The following is an 18,442-nucleotide window of genomic DNA, read 5'->3' on the forward strand; positions in this document are numbered from 1 at the left end:
TAAATGACGTTTTTTATTATTTAATAACCCACACCCTTAAATGACCTCACCACCTCCTGTTCAGAGGAGTAGCTCTCATGATGGCGCCTCCCTGTGGAGAGGAGTGTGTCAGAGCGTCTGGATCTCCTCTCTCCTGTATGAAGACATGAGGCCTGAAGATGGAGGTGAGTTCAGTCGCAGGTCCTCACTTCACTCCTTCATCAGAGATCTTCTCAGGATTTGTTTTTGACAGATGGGTCACAGGTGGTGGGAAAAGCTGAAGTTGCCAAAAGCAAAGTTGGCCACTTTTTTAATAATGTCACTCATAACTTTCTCATATTTTATATGGTTTAAAAAAATGTCTGAGAGGTAACCTCACTCTTGTTCTAGTTTTTTCCTTCATGAGATGCTTGTATTAAATATATTTTTTTCTAAATCATTAAGAGGTATGTACATATTAAAAAAATAAACTATTAACTTACAATAAATTAATACATCGTATATAAACGTGTATGTTTGTATTTTCTCCTCTTGTTATTGTATTGACTTTTCACTGTTTCTGTGCAGTTGGAGAATGAATACTTTGTCTTTATTGGGTGACACACAACCACCACATTGTTCTTATCGTTATTAAATATAATATATGTTTGGTGGTCATCAGTCATGTACAGTGCAGCAGCAGGGGTCAGAGTCGAGGCTGAGTGGAGTTTGGTTTCAGTCTGAAAAAAGCGCTCGGCGGGCGGAGCAGCAGCAGCAGAGGAGGGCGGGTCGAGTGGAGAGAGGAGCAGCAGGAATGTGACATGAGGTGAAAGCTGAGGCGGAGACACACCTGGGAACTTTAAAAAAAACAAAAAATACCACGCAACCGTGACAAGTGGCCTCGACCCGGGCACGAGCCGAGTGTGAGCCGCGGAGAGAAGAAGATGTTCACCACGGAGCGCAGGAGGATGAGCAGGCGCATGAGTCTGCATGAGGTGAAGAGGAAGGATCCGGTGCGTGTGTCCGCTGGAAGTTTCTGGCAGGACTCTCTGGCGATGGAGCTGAGCTCCAGCGGCGCCTGTAAACAGCTCGTGTCCCCGCGGAGCCGCACCAGAGAGGTGTCCGTGGCGTACATCGTGAACGAGGACGCGTCGGTGCCGCAGACGGAGGAGAACTTGTCCCTCACGTGTCTGAAGGAAGCCTGCGCGGACGCACACGCCGCGTTAAAGACCATCTCGTTTGAGCGGATCGCTCTGGGGACCACCGACATCCTGGATAGTTTCTACAACGCAGGCAAGTGCAGGCACGCGAACACACCGCGGGCACACAGCTGCTCTGCGCCAATTACGCAAACGTTCCCCTGATCTTACTCTCGCTTTACTCCACAGACGTAGCGGTGGTGGAGATGAGCGACTCGTTCTGTCAGCCCTCCCTCTTCTATCACCTGGGAGTGAGGGAAAGTTTCAGTATGACCAACAACATCATTCTGTACTGTTACAAACAAGACAGCGACCTGCAGGCCCTCAAGGTAACTTCACAACGTCTCACATCTACTGTCTGTTCTATCATGTTCTGTTCTATCATGTTCTATCATGTTCTGTTCTGTTCTATCATGTTCTGTTCTATCATATTCTGTGATATCATGTTCTGTTCTGTTCTATCATGTTCTACCATGTTCTCTTCTGTTCTACCATGTTCTGTTCTATCATGTTCTGTTCTGTTCTATCATGTTCTGTTCTATCATGTTCTGTGATATCATGTTCTGTTCTGTTCTATCATGTTCTATCATGTTCTGTTCTATCATGTTCTGTCATGTTCTGTTCTATCATGTTCTGTCATGTTCTGTTCTATCATGTTCTACCATGTTCTGTTCTATCATGTTCTACCATGTTCTGTTCTAATTGCCTTTCTTATAAAAAGGTTCAAATCTCTGTTAATCAAACTAAACTCGGGGAAGCACCTGGAGTTAAAACAATTTATTAAATATTAAAATAAAATATGAAAATCAACCAAACGATCTGATTGGATACCAAACATTTGGTTTGTATTATATTATAGCTTATTAAAGTTTGTTATATCACACTAATGCTATGTAAATCAAGACCTAAATAAGAGTCTTACTTATGTGGAAGCTCAAATGTTAATGAATTAATGAATCTATTAATATGTCTCTGAAGTTCAGAACATTCCCACTGATATGTTACGATCACCCAATTTATTTATTATTGTGTGTAAATTATTCAAAACCGCTTAGAATCTGGGAGAATAACATATATGTGAATTAAAAATACATTATATTATAAATAGATGAATTAATATTATAACAATGGTTGTTTATGAATACTTCATCAGAAACTGCTCTCTGAATGGACACCAAATTTTTCCACTAATCAGTTCATGCAATATTGAAAAGTACCCATTACTATTTCCCAGATGAATCGATGTTTATAACGTAAAAACTGGGGAACAGGACCAGAATCTTTAGCATTTATCCTCAAAAATTACTTTCAAATAATTCATATATGTTTCTCCATAATTTATTTAGTAATTTAAAATACTCAATTCATGAAAGACCCTCTATTGGAGGAAGATGATTCTTCGATTGATGATAAAGGCCAAAGATAATTTGAAATCAGTTGTATGTATCCAAGTTATTAACTGAATTAAAATGTTAAGTATTAGAGGCAGAACAGCCGATGTGTGTGAGTTTTTCCCTGTGTGACGTGTGCGTTGTCTTCCTCCAGGAGCAGTGTGGAAGTTACACATTCATCCCTTATTTAGTTTCACCTCAAGGTAAAGTGTTCGCCTGTGATGCCACGATAATGACCGGCATCAAAGAGCTGATGCAGCCGATTTTCCAGCTGGAGCCTTTACTTGAGCCGCTGGTGGAGAGGCTGGTGCATCTGCTGAGCAACATTCACATTCAGTCCAGGTCAGGCACCTAAAGCCGAGCTCTGTCCACCACCATCCTCTCAGATTACACATGCACCTGCACATACCGGGAGGATCATGAAAGTATAGCATGCTATATGACCTCTCTGCTCTTGATGCTGACAGTGAGTACTTCCGGGAGTCGATCAGGCACGAGATCCGTATGGCACGGGAGCGGTTCAGCGGCCAGGCCCTGAGCGACGAGCTGAGCAACATACAGAAACGCCTGGACAGTGTAGAGCTGCTCACCCCTGATATAGTTATGAACCTGATATTGTCCTACAGGGACGTCCAGGTGTGTATGTGGACATTTATATATATTTTTGTGTGTGTGTGAGCATCTCTGTATTGATGAGATTATTGTGGAATTATATTTGTATATTTACAGTGATATGAAATAGAGAGAAATCTTTGGAAAATCCTGTGTAGATGTGAATAGAAAACACCACTGAGGTTTAAAAGGATCTCTTGTAATACATTTTTATTTTGCATGGCATCAAAAGTGAGCATTATAAATAATGCATGGTGATTCTACACCCTCGCTCCACAGGGCTACGATGCCATCATCAATCTGGTGGAGACTCTGAAAGACCTGCCCTTGTGTGTGGTGGCCAGACATCAGAATATCCAGTTTCACTACATATTTGCCCTCAGCAGGTAACGTGACTCCTATTGTTTTATAGGTAAACACAGATGAAATGGCTCCTGTCTTTTTAAAATACGTATTATTATGATTACACCCCTGAAGTCTTTATTAATCTTTTTTGAATTATCAAGGGTTTCTGTCAAAGCTCAACTCATATGATCACATTTTATTCCATGTCAGGAGGAATCACCCTGGAGATCGCGCCAAGGCTCTGAAGGCCATTCTGCCCATGGTTGAGTCGGGGGGCAAGGTGGCATCCGATGTCTACTGCCTGTGTGGACGCATCTACAAAGACATATTCATGAGCTCTGCGTTCACAGATCAGAGCAACAGGGACCAGGCGTGCTATTGGTACGACCCGTTTGTGTGTCATTTGTACCTCATGAGACATTGAGCTGCCTTATGCTGTTTTAAACATTTGCCTTCTTTTATTATTTTTGCTGCATGTTTACATTGAATTATTATTTCTGCCCCCTATGTGTTGGTGCAGTGGTATATCCCATCATTGTTGTCTCTGTATTGTTTCCTCAGGTATGGAAGAGCTTTCGAGATGGAGCCAACTCTTCACTCGGGCATTAACAACGTGGTCCTCCTGATGGCAGCCGGCCACGAGTTTGACACGTCTATCGAGCTGCGTAAAATAGGTGAGACACAAAATGGTCACAAATGTGCATCACATGATCTGCAAGTTAAAAACCATGATTTCCAAATGTTTATAGCTGTATCACATGTTTTCATGCGTTCATCTGTTACTTTGGGTCTGTTAAAAGATTTCTTTCATTTGAATTCATTTGGTTTATATATTGATTTGTGCCGTGTTCATATGCTGCTATCTAGGTGTGACGTTAAGCAACCTGCTTGGTCGGAAGGGTAGCTTGGAGATGATGAGGGACTACTGGGACGTCGGCTTCTACCTCGGAGCCAACATCTTAGTTAACGAACACAGGAAAGTCATCGAGGCCTCTGAGAAGCTCTACAGGCTCAAGGCTCCGATATGGTGAGGCCTAACCACAGTACTCGATTAGCACTTATCAGGGTGTTTAATCATCATCGTCAGGATTCAGTCATTAGAGCATGTCTGTTTCATTTTGATTGCTTTGATTAAAACGTTTTTAAAAAACCCGGTGATTAGAAATATTTCTCCAGCCTTATTTCCATATTTAATTCATGTGGATTAATGAGTTTTGTGTTCCTTTAAGGTACGTGGCATCCATTATGGAGACGTTCATCTTGTACCGTCAATTTGCCAAACTGCCGGAGGTGAGAGCTCCTAAACAGGATACTGTGGACTTCTGGATGGAGCTGCTATTACAGACCTGTAAACCCACGGTCTCCACAGACCGCTGCCCGGTAAGACCACATTTAATAGATGACAAAAAAAGTACCCAGAAAAAAAAAAAAAGACAGGGGGGAACACACAGAGACCCCCGGCCGAACCAGGTTTCGGACAGTGAACGTTCTTCTTCATGTTGCCCAATTCTAAAATATTTGTAATAGATTTTAAATCATTACCTGCTGGTTTTCAGGTGCTGATTCTGGAGCCCAATAAAGTCCTGCAACCAGCTATTGTGTGCGTGAGTGAGGAAGATGAAAGTCGTACTGTCCAGTTGAAACACGTCACACCCTTAAAGGTATGTAGACCCTCTGTCTCCCCCAACCCCCAATGCCTCCTTCTTAACTGATGAGTTACCTGGCATACACGCTGAAGGCAAAATAGGACAAGGAAGAAGGACATTTTTTTCTTACACCAATGTATGATCCGGGAACTGTTCAATCCAGGAAGAGCGTAGGTTTGTCGTCGTGTGTCAAAAAGGTGATGATCCTCCTTCCCCCAGGACAGTGTGTTTGCTCACTCATTCTGTGCATACATGCAAAACCTGCTCCTTCAGTTGCAGTCATGCATATGATTTCTTTGTTCTTTTGCTTTCTATAGAAAGGCTTACACCAGTGGACTTTCCCAGCCTCTGCAATCCGCGGAGTGAGGTAAAGTGGAGTGAAGCATCTGCTCTCAGTTCTGGGTGTGTCCAAGCTGACAGCAGCGTCAGAGGAGCCAAAACATAGGGGTTGTCTGGGAAACCTTGGCCGTCAGTCAGATTTTTGTTCTGTCAGTATGATTTTCAGGCTGCAGTTTGCATGCAGCTTTTTGTTCGTTCCACTTTGGCCACTGATTAATGTCACTCTGTACTTTGGACACAAGGGCAGTTTTCACCATTCGCCATTTAGTCATTTAAAAAAAAAAAAGCAAACAACTTTGTTACATTGTCAAATCATTGGCGGTAAAGACAAACCCTGTTTGGATCTTTATCTGCATTTACTGAATCAATCAGTTCCTCCCCCATTTGTTTATCTAAAGCTGATGCTGATATTCAAACAGTAGCTATTTGTTCCCTGCAGCAGAAAATGGGTTGATTGCAGAGGCTCTGTTTTAAACAGTGCATGCATCTTTTTTAGTAGAATTACATTCACATACATGCGATGACTCTGCCATGTATTTTCTAAGTAAATTCGGGTAAACTATCCAGGGCTCCAGACTGCAAACATTTTGTTGCATTTTGCGACTATTTTTATAGAGACCGTGTGACAAAATTCTTCCCCCATGTTTTTTTATCATCATCTTATCATGTGAAATACCAAGAGTGAGCGAGGATTTATGTGTGTGTGCTCCCAGACTTTGATGCCAAGGAGGCTGAACAGATGAGGCTCAGTCAGGGCACAAGAGCTAGAAGGCCCAAATAACAGGGTCGGCCTCAGAGGTTCCAGGTCCTCAGGGGGATGTGCTCCAAAAGGGGGGGGGCATTCTGTAAGAGGAGGTGCCTTGTTTACTTGTTTTGTTGTCGGGGTGCTGTAATTACAGTAATGAGCGGACCACATACACCTTAGGTTTACATTTAGAATTTTAAGTTTTAAAATGCACCATTTAACTTGAGTTTTTACTCAGCACTCACCAAAACATTCATCAGTAAAACAGTTAAGATATGAAAAAATATGAAAGTATTACGTTGCATACACATCATGTAAGTGGTGCGTCTAGATCTGTGCTGGTGCTCCTTAAATCTTCAGTTAGGAGCAACAGGTGGAAAAACTTCTGTCTGGCCTCTTAGAATTTTAGAATAATTAAAAATGTGCTTTCTTCCCTCTAAAGTGCTTCAAAGATTGACGAGCGGAGCTGCTTCCTGTACGTCCACTACAACTCTGACGACTTCCAGCTCTGCTTCCCCTCCGAGCTTCACTGCGAAGGGTGAGATACAGAGTGTGTATTTTGTGTGTGTGTGTGTGTGTGTGTGAGAGAGGCAGTGACTTGTTTACTGGCCAACTGACTGTGCAGATAAAGACCTGCGGCCTGGACCCTGTAATGATCTGTTGCAGAGGATAATCAGAGGTCAGCAGAGTAATGGGTAATCAAGCTTTGCAGACTGTCTTTACAGTGAAGGTTCCGGACAATATCCTGCTGTATTCTCACACAGGCTCATTAGGACATTTACTCAGGGGCTGGCAGAGAAAAGTTCCCAGAAGATTTCTGGGACAACTCGCTTGGACATTTGCTAGTTCAGTGCATGTCAACTGTATTAATTACATAGTTGTTATTCTCTTTAATTTATTCACTTGTATTCCCTGAAACACAATTCAACCACATGCTTCACAGAGAGCACATTTTCATCCTCTCGTTAACTTCTTCTTTCACGCTGTTCCAGTTTCTGCGAGCTGGTGAACTCTCTGCTCCAGCAGGCTGAAGACTCTGCTCAGCAGTTGGATCATCCGACTGAAGGAATACTCGAGGTCTGTTTATCAGTCCTTCAGTCCTCTGACGCAGGTTGCGTCAATTTTAGGACTCGCTTGCCTCAACAAACAGAAAGAAATGACTCTTATTACTGGAGAAAATGTAATTCTCAGTAACAGAGACCTTCCTTACGATAATGATATGATAACCTGGCGGCGTCCACTGTATCTGTTTGTGTCAAATTGATAAATACACCAAATTATAAATGTGTATTAATTCTCAAAATACGGGATTAGAATGAAACATATGTTCTCGTAACATTTCCTCTCTAGCACCACATGTGCACTCTCATTCATACTGTCCTCATCTCATCCTACAGTACATCTATGAGACCAATGAGAGCGGGGACAAGGTGGTTCTGGGTAAAGGGACGTATGGTGTGGTCTACGCTGGGAGGGACCTGAGCAATCAAGTACGCATCGCCATCAAAGAGATCCCTGAGAAGGACAGCACGTACGAGACACATCATCTTTCGCTCTGAGTCCTCTCTCCCTGGGAGACACGAGGCTCCAGTGTTTCTCACGTTAATGTTTTTTCCATAACGCCATAATGGGACAGGATTTGGCAGACATCACGCTCACTGGCATGCTCTGGATCCCTGCTGCTCTTCAGGAAACTTTGGGAGGGGGTGGATGCATGTTTAGTTTTTCAGTCTTTGTATATTACTCCACAATCTGCCCAAAGAGCTCCGGCCTGTGCTGCAGTGGCATATGGAAATGATTGAGAGTAAGGAAATGAGATACTCAAATAACTTTACAAGCATTTGAACCAAAGCTGTCTGTGTGAAAGATGCAGCAGGGTGTTTGTTCTCTCGCTCCTCTGATGTTGTAATCATCAGGCTGAACGGAAAGTAGTGAAGATCCCGTAAAGAGAAGGGGGAAAAAAGCTTTTAGTGTGGCGCAACAGCAGCAGTCATGTGGCATCATGCAGTGGCTTCTTCAGTTTATTCAGGGAAAGAGTGCTGAAAGCATTTTTAAATGGTCATGTCCTCTTGCCTTGACATTTCGCATCAGTTTATGAATGGAAATACACATTTAAATAAGCATCACTGACAACATTAGCTGCGTGTATCAACAATGTAGGAATCATTTGTTCTTGGATAGAAATGGTTTAAATTACACTTTGAATGGCCAAAACTATATCAAATTAAAAATGTCATATCAGTCGATGTTATTATCAAGATAAATATCTAATTATTATTTCTCTTAGGTTTAAAGACAGATTTTTGCTCCTGAGTCAAGATTGTAGTTTCAAACTCTTGTGTCATTGTTATTGTTATCATGTCATTCACAATGCATTACATATTATGATGAATGATTAATAATATTGTGTTGCTGCCCCGCCGTAACACTTTGTTATACCCTGCAATTATAGCTTTCACTTTCACTTCCATATGAGGTATTGCATTGCAGACCTTGAAAAATTAAGAAAACTTCCAAACCTTTCATTGTTGCACATGTTCCAGGTACTCCCAGCCGCTGCATGAGGAGATCGCTCTGCACAAGAGGCTGAAGCACAGGAACATCGTCCAGTACCTGGGCTCGGTCAGCCAGGACAGTTTCATCAAGATCTTCATGGAGGAAGTACCAGGAGGTAGTGATCCCAACATTTAAACTTCTAACACTTGAGAGCTGTAGTTAATGTTTGATATAGATCACACCTGTTTTACTGCTTTGCTCAAAAATGAGAAACTGTGTGTTTGTCTAGAAATGGACCAGGGTGCGTCAAATTAGTTTTTGGAAATAATACACAGAAGATGACACAGTGATCCCGACAAATAAATGTATATACTCATAATATTCCATCATTAAATGAGTGTTTGTGGATAAAAAGTCCACTTAAAAATTCCAAAATATAAAGAAAGCTTCTGTCCTTCTGTCCATGCATTTTTACAGGACAATGAATCTGTCTTATGTGATGTGTTGAGATGTTCAAATGCATGTGTGATTATGCAACATCAACTGGAAGCCACTTTTAGGGAAGTTGTTGGTTTCAGAGAAATCCTGCCCTTTGGAGCCAAAGTGACAGTAGTTATTGTCTGATACCACTGGGTGTATTTTAGAGAATGTTGAGAAATAAACGGGTAACGTGGAAGCAAAACATTTCAACCACAAGATTCTATAGAAAATGAACCAGCATTTAAAATTTCACATTATTGCTTGTAGGAAGTTTGTCCTCTCTCCTGCGCTCCAAATGGGGTCCTCTGAAAGACAACGAAGCCACCATCATATTCTACACCAAACAGGTCCTCGAGGGGCTCAAATATCTCCATGACAACCAAATCGTCCACAGAGACATTAAGGTGAACAGACCATCCAGGGACGCATATGGATTTTTTTATTTTGCTGAAAAATGTGCAGAATAGCATTTGTGAAACATCTTAATATGAGACTGAATCTTTGCTGCAGGGTGACAATGTATTGATCAACACGTATAGTGGAGTATTGAAGATCTCGGACTTTGGAACCTCCAAACGTTTAGCAGGGATCAACCCCTGCACTGAGACATTTGCTGGTAAGATTCTGCATATATATATATATATATATATATATATATATATATGTGATCTGCATGAAAATGATATGTTGTATTTGTCAACTGATTTACAATCGCTGCATTCTCATCATTTTCAACAGGAACTCTTCAGTACATGGCCCCAGAGATTATAGACCAGGGGCCTCGGGGTTATGGGAAGCCGGCTGACATCTGGTCCCTCGGCTGCACTATTATAGAAATGGCAACAGGCAAAACACCCTTTCATGAGCTGGGAAGTCCTCAGGCAGCCATGTTCAAGGTAAAGAAGGGAAAGTTGCATGTTATGTCAGATGGTTGGAAATGTGAAAAGTATGAATATTTCTGTGGTTGTTGGGGGGTTTTGATGGGTTTGGACTAAAATACGGACATTTGAAGTAAATAATTGGATGGACTGTTGCACAGACATTCATAATTCCCAGATGATGAATCCTGTAGTGACTTAGTTGTGTGTTAATTGTCTCTTGAGTGCCACAGTCAAGTTGCTTAAAAAATGTTTTGGCAACTTTTTGATGGATGTTACAACCATTCATGATCCTCAGGATGAACTGTATGTTGCCGTCAGGTCATTCTCATCAGGCTCAGCTGTACTTGGTATTTAGTGCCACATTAGCAAACGTTATCATGCTAAGATGCCGTGATAAATATAGTAAATATACACCTGATAGACATCCGCATGTTGGGGTTATCTGTTTGTTCATGTTAGCATGCTGATAAAAGCCTTTGTGTGGCGCTTTGACTCTGTAGAGTCACTGGTATGGGTGTAGTCTTTTTGTCTTTTAAAATGCACATTCTAAAATCAAAGTTGAATGGACATATAAACTATTTCCTTTCCGGATAAATGATTACAAACTCTTCCAGTAACTTTTAAACATTCCTGTCCAGGTTGGCATGTTTAAGATCCACCCAAAGGTTCCAGAGTGCATGTCGGACGAGGCCAAAAGCTTCATCATGAACTGTTTCGATCCAAACCCAGACGACAGAGCCACGGCTGCGGAGCTGCTGGTGGACTCCTTCCTCAGGTCGTCACCCAGGAAGAAGGCCAAGGCTCCGCAGGAAGCCGAACCCAAAGACTCCCTTTCTTGTAATGACACTTCACTGCACTTTAAATTCACCTACTGCTATCTTTCACATATTTTGTAATCTGTCAGTTAATCTTGTTTTCACATCTATATCTATCTAAGGTTAGTTTCTGTTTCTCTTGTATCCTTTCTTATTCTAAAGTAAATGTCTTTTAAACCTTTATCATAACCTTGTGGGATTTTATTATGAAACCGGGTAATTATCAGAGATGTTGATCAGGGACTCACAGCTACTAACAACAATCTTGGGTTTGCAGCTGACTATCAGCGCAGCCTGTCTGTGCCCATCTCCATCCTGGTGGAGGACACTGATTCATACTCCGGTTCTATCGACCTGTCCTGTTCCCTTGACCTCCGGAGGACCCAGTTCACCCTCAGAGCGCACGAGGTCTCCGATAGCCCACCCAGCACCAGCAGCTTCCTGTCGTGAGTTTGAATATTGGTCAACAGAAGATAAAAGCCTTCTTATCTCTGTGTAGGGCATAGTCATACAGCGTCTAGCCGTTATGTGATTTTAATTCTAAGCATAGAAACCACTTGTTTTCTTTCATCTCTTTTGTTGACATAGTGTGCTTTATCTCTCTGTTGCCCCCTGCTGTCCAGAATACCAGAGGACTCTCCATTAGACATGTGCAGTCCTGCCTCAACCGGGGAGAATATTGGTCTTTTCATGCTGAGGAAGGACAGTGAGAGGAGAGCAACTCTGCACCGAGTTCTCAACGACTACATCGGTCACGTCATCAATAATATACAGGAGTCAGTGCCTCAGGTGGGTGGGGGGGGTTAAAAAGTCACAACAGAACATTGTGTTGGAATCTGTTAACTGCATGGTCTCCTGTCTAAAGTGCTTCATCAGACAGATGATTCGTTCATCATTAAGTATTGACTAGTTATTATATTTCACAGATGCTGTTTGTCAGAATCGACAAAGTCTGAGCTAATTGGCAAAGACGTGCTTCTTCAAACAAGCTCGGAATATTTGGATCCCGTCTTTCATAAGATGTTACTCAAGATGCTCAGACATGTTGTTGCACCGTTGATGTGACCTATGTGTACGGCACAACTATTTGCAGTGACTGGAAAGTTAATATTAAAGTTGGCATGCAAGTTAATAATGACTCAATGATTGAGAGCCTGCAGGTATTTTTCCATCTTATTTTACTTTTGCATTCGTCTCAAAAATTTTCCACGGAACAAAACACTACAGTTGTTTTTGTTTTCCTGTCGATGACTATTTTCCGCATGACAACAATAAAAACAACCACGTCCTTGCCTTGCAGTATTTTAGTTTATCCATGCTTTTATTTGTTTCTGTCCAAAGTGTGGAAAGGGGTCATCGTTCACTGCAGACCACATCACCAAGCTCATTGTTTGCTTGCGAGACAACATCCACTCCCCGGACAGGAAGCAGCTGACCAGTGGTTTGTTGGACCTCAAAGCCATGCTGCTTGCTGCCACAGTACCTCTGAACAGCCTGCAGGCGGTGCTGTTCAGCTTCCAAGATGCAGTGAGTTTGTCTCTGAGTCAGCACGTAGACTTTTCTTCTGGTGATTATTCAGATGTCATTGTCTTTTCACGGTCGACTCAAACCAACCGCTGTGCACGCAGGTGAAGAAGGTGCTGAAGCAACAGCAGGTGAAACCTCACTGGATGTTTGCTCTGGACAATCTCCTGAGACAGGCGGTGCAGGACTCCATCAGTGTGCTCCTACCGGGTAGAGCTCCATCTTTTTCACTAATATAGGTTAAACTAAAAGAGAGACAAGCAGATACTAGAGGAGAAAATCACAGCAATGTCGAACACTTGTGTTTGTGTCTTTCTCTCCTTGTGGATCCAGTGTGTACACTTATATTATCCGTCCGTCCCATCCTAGTGAATTCAATATCTCTAGAAAGTCTTGAGGTTTTCTTCACATTTAGTACAAACATTCCGTTGAACTCAAAGAGGAATTCTATTAAATTTGGTGGCCAAATTTCAACCCTTTCTTAAAGACGCCTCGAGAGAATCCTTTCAAATTTAGCACAAATATTCGCTTTAACTCAGAGTAACTGATTAGATTTTGGTGGTCAAAGGTCACAGTGGCCTCACAAAACATGTGTTTGGCCTCTTGAACATGATTTCTCTTTAATCTTATTTGGGAATTTCTTCAGATTTGATCAGTTGTCACTTAGACTCAAAGATTAACTGATTACATTTCAATGGTTAAAGGTCAAAAGTCACAGTGACTGGAGTGACTTCACCGCTCCTGGAAGGCAGACAACTGTACAGCAGTCATTGTAGTTTTTCTTGTATTTATTAAGTTGTTTATTCCTGTGAGTTATTTTTTCCCTGTCGTTGTTGCTTCTGTTCATCTTTCCTCTCTCTTCCTCTCAGAGCTGAAACTCCAGCTGCAGTCCTCATTTGAGAACGAGGACAGCACTGTTGAGGAGCTGGCTGCTGAACCCAGCACTCCTGTAGTTCTCGTGCCTGGCGAGCTGGAGATGCTAGCAGACCAGGAGGAAACCGAAGCGATAAACGACATCACGCCCACTGCTGACCCCCACTCTCTTACAGACCTGGTCCTCAGCACCAGCTGTCCCCTCAGCGAGAAACTCAGAGACCTGCGACTCGAGACCAAAAGGTGACGTTCAGCTTTATCACAATGCTGTGCTAAGGTTTAAATGTGTTTAACAAATAATCATCAGTTAAAAAGGTTTTTCACGGCCACACAATCTGACATTTTACGTTTTAATGAGACATTTCTGCTCTTTGTGTTTCAGACTGCTGAGTCAGCTGAGTGAGAAGGAGACGGAGTACCAGGATCTGCTCAGGAACTCAGTCCAGGGGAAACAGGAACAGATAGATGCTCTGAGGAAAGCAGCCATCACTGACGGTACAGTTTTCTTTTTTACCACACATACATGCATTTTACTATGACTATGGTCTTGACATTGTCAGATGAATCACTGTCAGTAGCTGTTCTTTCACACATGTAGGAGACAGCAGAGCTCTCCTGTGTCAGATGCATTCTCACCTTTGGTTTAGCCGAGGGGTGGCACCTGGGTAAAGCGTGAAAGAGGCAGGAGAGACATGACTTTGCTCGCTGTGAATTCTACACACGTCTTCAGTAGAGCAAATACCTCGGCTGACTGTTCAAACCACAATTAACTTCACTAGATCTCGATTTTTATTTGGATCTGCACACACATGAAATATCAGTCCCCTAAACATGCCTGATTTTTTTTCACCATGATCTGTTAATTATTTCCTGGGAAATTGGTGAAAAAATATTTAAAAAAAACACAAAAACCTGTCTCGCAATCCACTTACTAATTCCATGACATCTGTCTGTCTGCATGTAACTGTTCATGTTCAGGTCATTAGGAAATATTTTCTGGGGGAAACACAAATAACACTGTAACATCGGAACATACCCTCTGTTATGTGCTTTTTAAATAATCTGACTAGACCTCAGTATCCAGGACACTGAGCAGGTTCAAGCAAACATTCAGGAAAATGTGAATGAAAGATTTTATCAAGCACCTTGATCCAGATACAGTATTTTTGTTCCACCTGTATTCCCCAATATTTGATAAATAAAATAAACCAAATTAAAATGGAGGATAATACGGAAATGTTGATAAGTTGTTTGCTTGTCTCCTTAGTTTTTAACCATTTTTTTCAGAGTGAGTCAGAATTAGTCTGATGATCAGCCACACAAGCAGCAGCATGATCAGTATTACACCAGCGACCAAGCCCTCGGTGGGTTTATCAATACGCTCAGTGATTTCCATTATTGCACACACTTCATACTTGCACCAGAGGACCCAACCACACCTCAGCTTCAGGCTCTGGATATCTGCCCGACTGGTTTCTGTCAGAGGCGTAGACCATCGCGTCATCGGCTAATGTGCTCAAACTTGACTCATCAGTTCAGATAATGATTATAGAGTCTGGCTTTGGAAACACAATGAGTGTTTCTGTCTGTGTGTAACATTGATACCTTAACATATTTAATGTAACTGTAACTTGCACCAAGTGACTGAGGGGATTTTAATCTGTTTACTTCATAGGTGGCGAATCGGCTTCACAGAAAATACATCATCCAGAGATGAAGGCGTTGGTGTGTTGGCTCAAGTCTGTCCCTGTAGATCAAGATACCATTGATAAGGTAAACTCAGCTTTCCTTTTTTCTACTTCCTGCCGAGGCTGGCTGGTATTACTCATCCACCCGCCGTTAATCCACACCTGCATGATCCTGTTTTATAGTTGCTCTCCCACAAGTTCACCTTGGACTGTCTCCTCCACTTGGCCTCCAGGGACGATTTGATGTATTGTGGAATAAGGTGAGCTCCCTCCACACGTGACCCTCTCGCAGTCCGTCCTCACAGAGATGTTAAACGAGAAACAGCTCAGAGGTGGTGGGGAAGAAGAACCTCTGTCTACCCCTTTAAGTTCAAGTTGATCTCTGAGTTGATTCAGTTGGACACTGTAAGATATAACATAAAGTAACCTGGTGTTTCTTTTTAGTCAACTGTCAATTGTGTCATATCCTCTACCGTCTCTGCTATAACTTTGGGACAGTGGCAGATCTAAGATTTTTCTAAATTAGGGGCCATTAAGGGGCCACAGTTTATACAGAGGGGCCAATTACATGTTCAACATCCAATTACAATGCCTGATTCAGGAAGGTGCACATTTAAATCATTACTTGTTTACTGTTAGCTCATTAGCGCTTTTTCTGAAATTTTATTAAATTGTCCTGCTTATTATTAGTATTGTTAGTAAGTGACTATTTTTTTAAAGACTACTTGCAGGACAGAGACACTTCAGGGGTCAGTAAGATTTCAGCCGGGGCCAGTGCCCCCCTGGATCCGCCCCTGCTACCACGATGCATGACGAAGGAACACTCTGCTAGCTAGTTAGCCAGTCAGCTGTTTTTTCCTTCCACAATTTGCTGCATAACGTGAATAATTAATTAATGAACATGATTAGCACCTGAGTCGCGTCAGGTAGATTTTCATCATCAATGGTGCTGAATACAACAACTCCCATGAATCCACGCTGCGTCACCAAACTAGGTCTTTTGTTATTGTTTTACTCGAGAGCCCACGTAGCAGCTGAAGTTAGAGGTTGCACGTTTAAATCTCTTTTCATCTGTGCAATGTTGCATTTTCAGAGGAGGCATGCTGTGTCGACTCTGGGCCGCCATCACACTTCACAGAAAGACCCAGCTCAGCGAACACAACGAGGACAGCGAGGACACTCTCCTTTAATGGACGCTGATGTTGTACATCAAAGGTCAGATTTATCGACAGGCCGGTCCTGTGTTGTTATCTGGAGGAAGAGAAGCAGTGGTGAACACAATTGATGCTCAGCTGAATAGATTTTGAACCTCGTGAATGTATAATTTTGTACAAATACTGATTGCCAGTTTTTGTGTGTGTACAAATATCTGGACCCAGTAGCGTGCTAGCATTTCTTTTTAACACTTTCTCAGGGCTTTGGCAAGTGGGACAAATATAATTATACCTTCATAACAATGCTATGTTATAGCGTATTGATTTATGTGCAAAGAAGCTCAAGATTACTTCAAAGATGCCTCCTCATGAGGCTGTTTTACAGAAAACTTAGCAGGACCTAAGTTATTAAGGGTATTCTGTATTTAAACTGCATTGTTTTTACTATAAATCCTGTTAAATCTCCTCAAATAATAAACAGGAACACTGGATCCATCTGACTGGCTTCTTATCTATGTAGCTGTTTGTTTGCAACGGGGGGGGGGGGGGTTATGACGTAGCCGCTGGAAGTGAAGTTATGAACAGTCTTTAAATTCCGCACATGTTTCCTCATCTGTTTTCACTGTGTTGACATCTCCTAGGAACAGCGTGTGTGTGTGTGTGTGTGTGTGTGTGTGTGTGTGTGTGTGTGTGTGTGTGTTTTCTATTTTAGCAACTCTTCTGAGTAGTATGACATTTAATGAGGACTTACTTTTACTGATAAATCATCTTGTCTGGTCTTCACTTCTTTTAGTTTCATAGGCTTCATTGTCATATGCAGAAGTAGGTTATTAATGCAATAAAATTCTTAATAAGGAATAAGGAATGTTTTCTAATTCTAAGACATAAATATGAATGCACATTTACATCCACTTATAAAACACATACACGTACATACTGAGGTAGACTGTTACAACAGTGGTTAAAGGGAATGTGCAAATCAGATATTGTGGAATTATTGGTTCAGAAACTCTTGTAAGTGTAAGAAGACGTTTTCAGTCGATACCTGATTTATTTATTCCAGTCTGTCTTGCTTTGTATCCTCAGTAGTCATGTGTCAGATCAGAGGATGTTTCATTATCATGATGAACTGCACAAACACTTGTTAACTGCCACATGCATGTCAGCACCAGTGCTCTGTTAATAGAGAATGCCTTCATTGAGAGACTGGGCGTTACGGCACTCACTCATATGAGTAATGCTATAATCCATTTTTGGTTTTAAGCTATTGCCTTTAAGACTGACTAATGATGTGTTCATATTCCTTTTACTTGTGTGACCGGACAATTGGAGCGTGATGATGTCCGACTCTAATGAGAGAAAACAAAAGTCTGAGTCACTGCACAAACACGATGATTACAAAAATATTTCATGAGGATGTTCAACAATTTTTTCATTTTTTTTCATTGTCAAGCAATGATTGAAATAACCTTCAACTTGCTGCAGCCCCCAAAACAACAGCAACCCCTCCTTTCTGGTTTAAAAGCTCTGCCAATCATTTTTTATCCCCTACAGCCAAAATACTTATCACAGTGAAGATGGCAGTATTTGATTTACTTCCACAGGAATCTGAACAAATAAGAAGGAGGGAGGCCAATAAATCAAGCTGGGCATCTTTCTCGTGCGTCCTTGGATGTTGTCAAAAAGAAAATTAACTTACACGTCATCCACCAAATTCAATTTGGCATCATCCCGGCCTCTTGTTTCACTCTGCGGCTTCACTGTTATTGTGATAAATATATATCAAGAGAAGCGTATCCTCTTGATTTTTGAGAGAAAAAAAAAGTATTTGAGCGTCTACATGGTTAAAATGATACAGAATAATGTAATATTGCTCTCAGTTTCTTTAATGTTGTCGTGTTTGACAAACTAATGCTAACGTGCTATATTTACATTGAGATACATTGTCTTAAAGATACGCAGATAGCAGCTGTCACCTCAAACTAATTTCTTATTCCAGATAATTGAATGTAATGTAAGTGCAATCCCCTTGAGTTTTTTTAATAAGCTTTGTAACAATAGCATTAGGATTGTCCGGCCAATGGGAGGCAAACCGTTACCCTGATGAGACACAATGATGCAGAATCAGAGCGAACCGGCTCATGGAGGAGAAAAATCTGTTTACAATGGAGAGAAGCTAAAAGTCAAGGTTACAGTGTTTTCTTAGCGTTCACACTGACAATGAAGCTTTTGTCCTGAAACTTGAATCTATCTTCTTGTCCTCATTGTAACAGATTTTTGATTCCTTGTCATTTTC

General features: G+C 41.7%; 1 protein-coding gene across 1 annotated transcript; it reads left to right on the forward strand.

Moving 5' to 3' along the window:
- Positions 1-695: 695 nt before the first annotated feature.
- Positions 696-16,637, forward strand: LOC109633076 (mitogen-activated protein kinase kinase kinase 5). The gene is made up of 28 exons (XM_069536997.1): positions 696-1,251; positions 1,347-1,486; positions 2,703-2,890; positions 3,016-3,184; positions 3,440-3,546; positions 3,716-3,886; positions 4,067-4,179; positions 4,373-4,532; positions 4,735-4,885; positions 5,062-5,166; positions 5,469-5,518; positions 6,678-6,773; positions 7,228-7,312; positions 7,633-7,766; positions 8,779-8,906; positions 9,479-9,615; positions 9,722-9,827; positions 9,950-10,107; positions 10,731-10,929; positions 11,185-11,353; positions 11,531-11,696; positions 12,249-12,434; positions 12,536-12,641; positions 13,301-13,547; positions 13,687-13,799; positions 14,980-15,077; positions 15,176-15,252; positions 16,086-16,637. Exons 1-28 carry the CDS (start codon positions 903-905, stop codon positions 16,180-16,182), a joined length of 4,005 nt encoding a protein of 1,334 aa, XP_069393098.1. The 5' UTR covers positions 696-902; the 3' UTR covers positions 16,183-16,637.
- Positions 16,638-18,442: the final 1,805 nt, after the last annotated feature.

The sequence above is a fragment of the Paralichthys olivaceus genome, chromosome 13 (genome assembly GCF_024713975.1).
Source record: "Paralichthys olivaceus isolate ysfri-2021 chromosome 13, ASM2471397v2, whole genome shotgun sequence".
NCBI classification, from domain to species: Eukaryota; Metazoa; Chordata; class Actinopteri; order Pleuronectiformes; family Paralichthyidae; genus Paralichthys; species Paralichthys olivaceus.

Excerpts from the sequence above, each read along its gene's own strand:
- LOC109633076 (XM_069536997.1), top strand. The coding sequence starts at position 903 with ATGTTCACCACGGAGCGCAGGAGGATGAGCAGGCGCATGAGTCTGCAT. Across the intron at positions 3,887-4,066 it reads AGGGACCAGGCGTGCTATTG|GTATGGAAGAGCTTTCGAGA; the intron begins GTACGACCCGTT and ends TTGTTTCCTCAG. Across the intron at positions 12,435-12,535 it reads TGTTCAGCTTCCAAGATGCA|GTGAAGAAGGTGCTGAAGCA; the intron begins GTGAGTTTGTCT and ends CTGTGCACGCAG.